At 37.7% G+C, this 10545-nt stretch overlaps 1 protein-coding gene and 1 long non-coding RNA gene across 2 annotated transcripts; both read left to right on the forward strand.

The window, feature by feature from the left end:
• The first annotated feature begins 784 nt into the window (after nt 1-784).
• On the forward strand, nt 785-7719 carry atp6ap2 (ATPase H+ transporting accessory protein 2). The gene is made up of 9 exons (XM_034213520.1): nt 785-913; nt 2331-2461; nt 3669-3797; nt 3916-4011; nt 4108-4245; nt 4607-4660; nt 5275-5424; nt 5522-5641; nt 6881-7719. Exons 1-9 carry the CDS (start codon nt 838-840, stop codon nt 7073-7075), a joined length of 1089 nt encoding a protein of 362 aa, XP_034069411.1. The 5' UTR covers nt 785-837; the 3' UTR covers nt 7076-7719.
• A 506-nt stretch (nt 7720-8225) lies between these two features.
• On the forward strand, nt 8226-9893 carry LOC117544510. The gene is made up of 3 exons (XR_004568699.1): nt 8226-8377; nt 8753-8842; nt 9288-9893. It is a non-coding gene; the product is annotated as an uncharacterized LOC117544510 (long non-coding RNA).
• Nucleotides 9894-10545: the final 652 nt, after the last annotated feature.

Below are 10545 nucleotides of genomic sequence, written 5' to 3' on the forward strand. Positions count from 1 at the left end.
ATAATAAAAATACAAATAAAATGATAATTAAATAAATAGAATAATACAATTAATTGATAATTAAATAAATAAAATGCAATAATACAATCATAAAAACTAACTTGAAAAAAAAGATATAAACATATTTATATGATTTTTTTAAATAAAAAAAATAAAATAAAGTGATGATAATAAGAATTAAATTCATTACTTTAAAAAAAATGTTTATTTAAAACTTAAACAAATATTGCATGAAAATATGTTTGGCAACAACAACCAATTAAAATAACAATTACATTATTTATTTATTTTAAATGGGGACAAAGATTTTGATTACTGTTTGCTGTTTTAAGAAAGAAACATACACAAAAACAGTCCACAAAGAGGACTTTTGTGTTTTCATTTCCTTTATTATCTGTGTGAGTTTTCATGTTTTGCTAGATGTTGTGTCCTAAAGGGTTGCTTAAAGAATAATCACGAACATTAAGCAAATGCAATACAATATAAATCCTTGATGCAAAAGCTTTTAGACCTTAATTAACCAGATGTTATTAAGGTAGTAAAACCACCAGGGGAAATGTTAGGAGATGTGTGAAGTGATTTTTCTTTCAATTGGTTTGGGATTACACATGTTTATGTGAGAAGCCATGTTATTTTCAATTGAATACTAAAAAAGGACACATATTCTACTGAGGAAACGATAACAATTTAAAATAGAGAGCTCCGCGAACATTTATTTTCCTGTAGAGAAATCTAGGGCTCTGGTTCCTCATATCTTTCAGTGACAGATATTTTCCCATCATCCTTTGCGGTTCCGCGACGTCGGGTCAGCTGATCTCTGCTGCACCAAGGAGAAAGATGTCGCTGACAAACTGCCGAAGGATGGAGGCGGTTTTATCCGTGGCGTTTGTCCTCTGTTTCTTTATCACAAGCGGTAAGTAATGTGTGAAGAAAGACATTCACGATTCCCGTCTTTTAGGATGTGTCTTTTCTTCTTAAATATAACATAATAGCGTCATGTCTCCACCGTTTTTGCAAATGGCAACCTAGCTTCGTTAGCATCGCCTTTAGCTTTCTAATACAACCTAAAGCTAGGTGTAATACTGTGATGTTAATTAATAGGAATGTGTGCAACCATATTGTTATACGGGTATAATTGGAGTATCTAATACGATTGAGCTTTCAACAAGGGTTTAAATACATATCATATTGATAGCCTGTTGCTAACGCATTAGCAAAGCATTGAGGATAAGGATGTGTGTTGTTGGGCTTTACAGATTATTCGTGGACATGTCAAATATAAAGAAATACATTTGGTTCCCCGTTGTTGCTGGTTAGTAATTCACACAAGGCTGTGCTGTCATGTGACCGGCTGTTCACTGCTAGTTCCTCTTTAACACTTATCACAGGCTCTCTGTCACGAGTTAATGCCTCAGTGCACGGAGCTGTATTGCTGGTTACAGTGGGATCAGTTTACTGTGACCTGTGAAGTCCAGTGGAGAAAACGGCTGTTTGCTGTAATGTGAATTTAACATAGCAGAGTTAATTATAACACTACACTGACACAAGGGAATTGGCTTCTCATTTAAAAGGGCCTGCTGTCTTAAATAGCAAAACAACAGATGACATGACATTAATATGTTTGAGTCTTCGTTTTCAGTTTAAAACACTTCAACTAACGTTTATTCTCATTATCAATTATGGTGCCGTTTTCTAGGTCACTTGATAAATCGTCTAGATACAATGTAAAATGTCTATTCCAGTTTCTCAGAGTCCACAGTAATGTCTTTCAAAATGGGTTTTGTCATTACCAAAGCCAAATATATTCCGTTTAATATAGGATCAATAAGATAAAAGCAGGACATGTCTATGTTTGGGAGACAAAACAAAACCATTTCCTGCTATTTCTGCATAAAAAACCCACTCTAACAATATTTGTGACAGCACTAAACTATTGGAATCCGTTCAAGACAAACATAAATGTATTATATTATACCTAGGCCTATTTAGTTAGAAGGCATTAAGTCAATTGCAATGATATATGGCACAAATATAAACATTAGACTTTTATTATGAAATAAGGTCAGTTGGTAATAGCAGTACAGGATATGTCCTCATTTATAGGTCACTGTCCATTTGTATGTCTGACTGAATACATGTTTTGGATTTCGCTAAAATTAGTTGAAAATAAATGTTCAGGTAGTTAGGCAGAAACTGACTTTGCGTGTTATTATTATTCCCTATATAATAAATAAATGATAGGTCACTCTATATTTAGTGACTTAATATTTAATTCTTACATTTTCCACATGTTTTACTGGGATTGAACGTCCTCTCATTTTGTCTCACAGGTGTACATGGCGACAGTTTAACGGTGCTGCAGTCTCCAGACTTTGTGTCCTTCCAGAAAGGAGACTGGCCCATCTCTGGAGAGAAGATCCCTGACCTGGTGGCTCTAACCATGGGCTTCTCTGTTCAAGAGGTGCTTTATTTTCTAGTTGCTATTCAAAAGAAGCTTAATATATTATAAAAAATAATGTATGCAATAACAATGCCAAAAACTATAGCGAGGTAATATCCCTTTCTTTCTTTATAATGTCTTTCAGACTGTCTGAACTGAACCTCTAAAGTCTAAAGCTAAAAGGCTCCACAGGGCCTCTATACCAGTGGTTCTCAACTGGTCAGGCCTCGGGACCCACTTTTTCCTTTGTCAATAGATCGTGACCCGACATTTTGAACCACTCACATCTAAAACAAAAAATTGTGCTGTAATGTATATGCTTTTCAGCATACAATATTAATTAAAGTGAAGTACAGGGCATATATCCCTTGTATCCCTTCACAGAACCAAAGTATGCTTTAAAAAAAGGTTGAATGAGATGATGGAATCAAAGCTGAACTGTATAACATAAAAAGGCACACATGCTGAAAACCCAACCCCAGAAGGGGGGTATGGGGGGGATTTCCCCCCAGCAGATTTTTAGAAATACTAACATATAAACTACGCATTCTGGTACACTCTAAATAAATGTATTACTACCCGACATATTCATAATATTTGATGCCATTGTTTGTTTTTCACTTTGTTCTGACAGCTGAACTTACTGCTCCACACAGAAAGAAGAGTAAAGAGGAGATAGTCTGTGTGAATTACTTTAAATTGTGGGTAGGGTAGATAGCCCCCATTGTTCTGTGACCTGTCACCTGTCAATCGTCAAACCGGGGGGCATATTTCATTGTGTTCATTTTTATCTGAAGTTGTACCCATGGATGTATAAAGAATAGTTCTACCGCAAAGTTATTCTCCGTGGGGACTTCCGGCAACAATCTTGATTCTGATTGGCCAGAAGACTCGAAAAAAACATCAGCAAAGATGTTTTATTGAGAAGATGATCACTACGTGACAGAAGTTTTCAAAACCGTTTATGGTCTCCGGTACTTCCAGTCCAACGCCAGTTGAGAACCACTGCTCTATACCATCTGCAGACAGACACACTTAAATTCTAGCTGGTAAACAAAAGAGGATTTAGCAGCTAAAGGATCCTACCCTCAGGGGTTGATGGAGACCAAAGGTTTTTTCGACAAGTTGTTTCGGCTGCCTCGCAAAAGGCCAGAAAAACCAGTTTACTGCATGTGTAAGTTTGTGATTATGCGGAGCTCACCTTAACAATGTGTGTTCATTTGCACAGGATCTGGCCTGGCCTGGCCTTAAGGCTGGTCCGTTGTTCCAGCGTCCCCGAGCCAACGTCCTGGTGGTGGTGAGAGGAGTGGATAGCCTGGACATGCCTAATAGTGTGGCCTCCTACCCCCTGGAAAATGTGAGTCAGACGGGACTGTGGAGTTATGATGTTTTGCACATCAGATATCATATATTTCTGAACAATCCAATGTCATTTGGCTTAGTTATTCAGTGGTTCTTCTTCTTTGTTCTCACAGCCGGTTCCCTTCACCTTGGACAGTGTTGCAGAGACAGTCCACTCTCTGTTTGCTGAGGACACTCCTGTAGTGCTGCAGCTGGCCCCCAGTGAGGAGGTAATGAAAATATACTGAGACTGTACAGGGAATACTCACCATGTGTGCAATCACTCATGTGTTAGATTTTTTAAATGTGTTTGTTGTGTCTCACAGAGGTTGTATATGCTGGGCAAAGCCAATGCTGTGTTCGAGGACCTGCCAGTGACCCTGCAGCAGATCCGCGCCCGCCTGTCCCAGGACGGCTCGGTGCTAGCCTCCCTGCCGCTCAACTCCCTCAGCAGGAATGCAGAGGTGAGTTTGAAAGGGCAACACCGTACACACTCAAGGCTATGCTGGCTGTTAACAACCACCATGTACTTTTTAGAGACACATCTGCGTCAACATGATGGCTGACTTTAACTGGAATATCACTATCCTTTTAATATACTTATTTACTATGTATATTTGCATGATTAAAAACAGATATCATTTTTTGTATTCTTGTTGGTACACTTAATAAAAAATATATATAGCACCAAAATACCTTTGATTCCTGAAGGTTCCTCAAATAAAGTGACTAGATTTACCTGATTTTAACTATTTCTGTTAACTATGTTCGTCTCACTGGAAGTCTCTTGTTTATTCTTACCTCTTAACTGTTTCTGCTTTCTAGGCTGATTTGCTCTTCCTGTCTGAGGTCCAAGTCCTGCACGATATCACCGCTCTGGTAAGTTGTCCGGTTTTGCTTAAAGGTCACCTATTATGCAAAATCCACATGTTCATGTATTTTCTACATCACCATGTGTCCCCTCTGTGGAAAGAGATTCTGAAAGTTCCAGGAAAAAAAGATTCTCTCTCTTTTTGTCCTGATCCATTTCTATAAAAACCTGTCTGAAAATGAGCTGATCAGATTTTGGCCACTTTGTGATGTCATAACGATGTTTTGGCTTGTGTGTAACCATTAGCCAATCACCAACCAAGGTAACCCCCACCCTCCCCCCCCTTATCACCTGAATCTCCTCCTAGAGCACCATTGTGTTCTTTTTAACCAAATATCTCTCAGAGGGGCGTGGGGAGTGGCTCCTTATTTTCATCTAAGTAACAGACAGAGAATCAGCACTTTGGAAACAGGGCTGAAACAGGGGGGATTATGGGTAATGCTGCAATGATCTGTTTGGTGTTTGGAGACAAACACTTCAGAGACATGTTTTGTATCTGAGACCTATAATATATTGATGAAAAACAGTATAATAGGGGACCGACCTTTAAATCAGCCTTACATTTTTAATCACACTCTTGGATTAAGGCTAAGATGTCTTTTGTCTTTTACATGTTTTCTAGCTGCAGAGACACAAACACTTGGCGAAGGATCACTCTCCGGACCTGTACTCTCTGGAGCTGTCCGGCCTGGAGGAGCTCAGCAGGGTCTACGGCCAGGACTCTCCTCAGTACCGCGACGCCACCGCCATCCTCGCCACCGTTCTGCAGAAAGTAAGTAGACAGTCTAAATTGGCCTTACTTACTTTTACATCCTCATTTTTATTTTAAATCTGTCATCTGTGTATAATAATACTTTTTCTCATTGTAGTTTGGAGAGGATGTGTATGGTCTATATGGCAACAGCACTGTGGTGGAGGTGGTTACAGTGAAGACCTTTCAGGCTCCTTTGACCAGGAAGTCCCGTTCAATCCTGGAATCCAAACAGATCGTAAGTCATGATTACTTGTTGCACGTCACACTACTACCTTAATTTAAACAAAGTTTATTGCAGGGCTGTTGTATTAGAATCAGGCTTCTTACGGTCATTAACAACCTGGAAAAGTCATGGAAATTTGAAATGCTAATTCCAGGCCCTGGAAAAGTTATGGAAAACAATATTTTTCCCAAAGTTTTGGAAAAGTCATGTAAATGTAACTAAAGTTGCATCAAATATAATTTATATTTTAGCTAATCGCCGAAATAGTAATACTATAATGATAATAAATACTGTATTGTATAGTAATGAAACGTAAAATGGCATTTAACTGTCAAGGTATTTTGCTGGTGAGAGATTTCAGTTGCTATAGAAGCTAGTCAGCCTACTATATGATTTGTTTTAGATAGGCACAACATGTTTCAGATCTTATTTTCCTGTTCCATGTTAAAATAAACCATTTTCAGTGGTACTGAAACGGTCATGGAGAAGTCATTGAAAATCATTGGTGAAAAAGTGTATGAACCCTGTAGAATGCATTAGTTTGAGTTAGTTCTACTTAATAAACTGGCAACTACTTTTAAGTTTATGGTGTTTGCATATTATGCCATGTGTGAAATCATAAACTGCATTTCTATTGAGCTGGTTTCATGGTCTTGATAGTTTCCCTTGTGCCTTTGATGCTATAAAAAAAGTTAAAAAGTGCATGACAAAGCTCTATTGATGATTTAAAGTACCGTACATGTCTGGTGTTGGGGTGATGTTATCAATGGTGAGAAATATGACACTGAAATGACAACCTACACTGTTAGTATTTATTTCTCTGCTCTGTGTCATTGTGTTGTCTCCTGGGTTCTGTAGTGCCCGGAGTCTGTCTTTTTATTTTCTTCCTCCCAACCCCCATCTCCTCAGGAAGCCTTTTGCCTCCTGTCAGGTCATCATTGAAAATAAGAATTTGTTCTTAATTGATTTACCTGGCTAAATAAAGGTTATTCTACTACTACTACTACTACTACTACTACTACCGTTCTAGTCCATGCTTCTTAGTTTTTATGACATAGGTCTGGAAACAAGGAATGCTTTGATCAGCAACTCTTTAAAAAGGCTAAAGGGAATGGGAGTCAGATGGTGGGAGGTGATTCCTAATAGTTAGTAGATCTTAGTACATCCTGTTGCAATGCATGCAAAGTGATTAAGATGAAAAGGTTGAAGGTTTGTTATTTAAGTAATGCGTCTACTTTTATTACATTATAGAGCAACCCCGGCAGCCCTTACAACCTGGCCTACAAATACAACTTCCAGTATGCTGTGATCTTCAACATTGTGCTGTGGCTGATGATCGCTCTGGCCCTCGCCGTCATCGTCACTTCATACAACCTGTGGAACATGGACCCAGGATACGACAGCATCATCTACAGGATGACCAACCAGAAGATCAGGATGGATTAGGTCCTGACCCATCAACACTCCCTCTGTCCTCTTTAATCCCTCCAGTGAATGTTTGTGTGTTTTGTGAGGTCTTGTTTAGTGAAACAAAATGTGACAACTTGAGGGGAGGAAGGGCTTAATATGGAGTCACCTCTTTGTTGACAATGCTGACATGATAACGGACAAAAAACATTGACATTTCAGTATTTGTTCTTACATTTGCCCACATAAATAAATCCTCCTACACTGATGTAGACACTGAACCAATTCACCCTTCCTCCCTTCAACTTCAGCTCATTCCTTCCGACTTTGACTCCTCACTAACTATGTTTTGTTTGTTTCCCTGGTGATTGCAACTTTATTTTTTATTGTAAAAAATAGTGTAATGATATGAAAGAATGCGTCTGTGTGAACTTGTTGTGGTTGTTTTGCTGTGTGAAGCTGTTTTAAGTTAAATGAAATCTATGTGTATATATTGAAGATACAAAGAAAACTGTATGAGAAACTGCTGTACTCTTATTGTGAAAAAGATGGGTGCAGTGTTTATTCCAGGTAGGTTTCACCCTGCTTTACATTATGATGGTTGTTAAGATTGGACAAGGATCATTTAAGCTGTCAATTGCAATAAAATGCCTGACAATAAATTATTACGTGGATCACCCCAATTTGTTTCCTTTCATTCATTCAAGCATGTGCTTAATTTTGAAAAAAACAATTATTTACTGTTTCAAAATAACCTTTAACCTTTTTGTAAATATTAGAACTCTTATACTTGTGTAGTTTGATGTCATGTTTCAAATAAGTTGTTAATTAAAACCCCTAGCGAACATTTGCTCTCTAACCTCAAAATTACTATAATTTAAGTAACTGTTGAAATGATCCAGTATTTCACCTGTACTTTTACTTGTAATGGAGTATTTTTTTACTGTGGTATTAATGTTATACTTAAGTAAATGAATATTTCTTCCACTACTGCACCTATCTTACAATTTTTCTAAGATGAGCCTGTCTCAAGCAGGAAGGTTATCTGCGCTGTTGGACTCATCTAAAAGCTCTCTTTTACGGAAGTGTATCATGCGCTTCATATTATGCAATTGTGTAACAGCTAAGCCAATCAGAATGCGTGTACAAGCTTTAAGCCCCGCCTCGGTTATTATCCGCGGAATGTAATTGGCTGAATGTTTTTGTAACAGCTCAGGTTTTATAACACAATATTGGAGAGTGCAGACAGCGACGTTTATCTGCAACGGAAGAGGTTACATGTTAGGTTATACCGAATAGATACAAATAAGGAAACAACCATGGTCTGACTGATAATAAAAGGTAGGATTTGTTTTCGTCTGGTTCTCTTCTCCCCCTGTATTCAACCTTTATGACCGCGCTCACGCCGAGGAGAGAGAAATATGAAAACTATTAGCCTAAGTTAATTACATGGAGTGGTGGGAAGCAGGCCTCATTTATTGAAAAAGGCCTTCCTATACTTTATTTGAGTATCCATTTGAAGTTACTCTACACATACTTTGCTACATTTCACAGGGAAATATTTATATTTACTGAAATTAGAGGTATTTTTTGCTGTAAAATGTTTCTGAATACTACTTCTACTTCTTAATGTAGTATTAATAATGATCCTGTAAGGTATATGTGCTATATTTGTACCTATTAACAGTTATTTTATCGTTTGGCTTCACATCACAGCTAGCATCTACGTGGTGAGGAAGATCCGGGCCTCCATTGATGCAGGAGAGCAACTGGAAAAGCCCATCACAACACCATGTAGTGCTAGCGGTAAGACAACCTCCTCTACTACAACTTCTGCAAAGGAAAGAGAAATAACTTCTAGAACATAATGAACCCTGTGTATACTCTGAACAATGAACTGACAACTCTTTAACTGTATGATCCCTGCATATCATAGTTACAGATATTTGCTATAATTTGTTTTTTTCAGTCATCTTACTGTTTATTCTTCAGATAGGCTATTTGTGGAATATTGACTGTGCCCCATGTCCATGTTACTGAATGGGACAGTTTTGGTTTTCGATCAAATAATACAAATCTAATTTAAGAATATTATTTGCCAAACTTGATCTTTCTTTTACATGTTCAGACATAATTTAGCTTGATTTGACTTACCATTATGTCATGAAACATATCCATGAGAGTATAGCTACATAAGGAGTATTATGCTGTATAAGTAACTAACTCATATTGATGTTTATTTTCCACTTAGCTGGACACGAGTCAAGAGGAAGCATTACTGCGGCCGCTCTGAATCCAGCACCTGAGGAAGGTGTTGGTGGAGCAACATGCTTGATGACGTCCTCAGGAACGTCTGTGCAAAATTCTGGCTCTTCCTGACGTTAAATATCATGCTGGACACTGGAACTGTGGTCTCCGCAGTGGATTTGGGCATAACAGTAAAATGGGATAATGGATAATTCAATGTTGTATATACAGAACCGTTTACATGTTATGGTCAACATATATTTGGCCAAACTAAAGTTGTACAAACAGACCCTTACGGACTTCTTTCCAGTGTCTATGCTGTACTCGGGGACCAATATCGAGCTAATGACACACATCCTTTTTCACAGCACATTTTGTCTTACCATAGCAAAATAACAGGAGCAACTAATAACAATGAGCTAACTCACAAAACAGGCACCTGAATGCAATCCAAACTGTATGTTATTAGTACCTGGTAAGTCATCATGTTTTCTGTGAGAAAAGCCTGTATACTGCAGTTTATGAAGGCCAACTCACCAACCTCTCTCCAGGGGCTGAGCAGGCCTGATGTTTCTTCTGCTGTTACAATAAATAAAACGATTAAAAAAAAGTTGCTACAGTTGCTGTCTTTAATCTTGCAAAAGGTTATTGTTATTAGGTTAAGTATAAAGTATAAATAAATAGAGATAAGAAATAAAACCTTTAATCCTAGTTTGACTTGACTGATTAAGAAACGCAAAGGTGTAATGCAAAAATGATGAAAAAAGCACATTTTAAAAATATAATATTTTCATCTAATACATGATTAGAGTTTAGGATATAAGAAACTAGTTTCAACACTTCAATGGATCAATACTTTTTACCCAATTTTACATTACTCTTAATAATGTAGGCCTACTTATACTTTCGGTAGGCTACTTTGTCATGCTAATATGCTACTTGTGTACCTTAACTTAAAGGTAGGGTAGGTAAGAATGGAGAAACTAGCTAGAGTAAGCTAGAATGTGAAAGTACACAACCGAAAAAAATCTGCCCCTTCCTTCAGACTTCCTTACAGAGCCCCTCCTCCAACACACACGAACGCGCACATGACCAATGAGGGCACGAGATAAGTTTGTGCACGAGATGGAAGCAATAGTATGAAGCTGCAGTATGGGCATACATATGTCTCATAATTATTTGTGTGAACATACAAATAATTTGTGTGTAAATATGTGATTTGTAAATGTAAAACACCATCCACAAATGTGTTTAAAAGATTT

The sequence above is a fragment of the Gymnodraco acuticeps genome, unplaced genomic scaffold (assembly GCF_902827175.1).
Source record: "Gymnodraco acuticeps unplaced genomic scaffold, fGymAcu1.1, whole genome shotgun sequence".
NCBI classification, from domain to species: Eukaryota; Metazoa; Chordata; class Actinopteri; order Perciformes; family Bathydraconidae; genus Gymnodraco; species Gymnodraco acuticeps.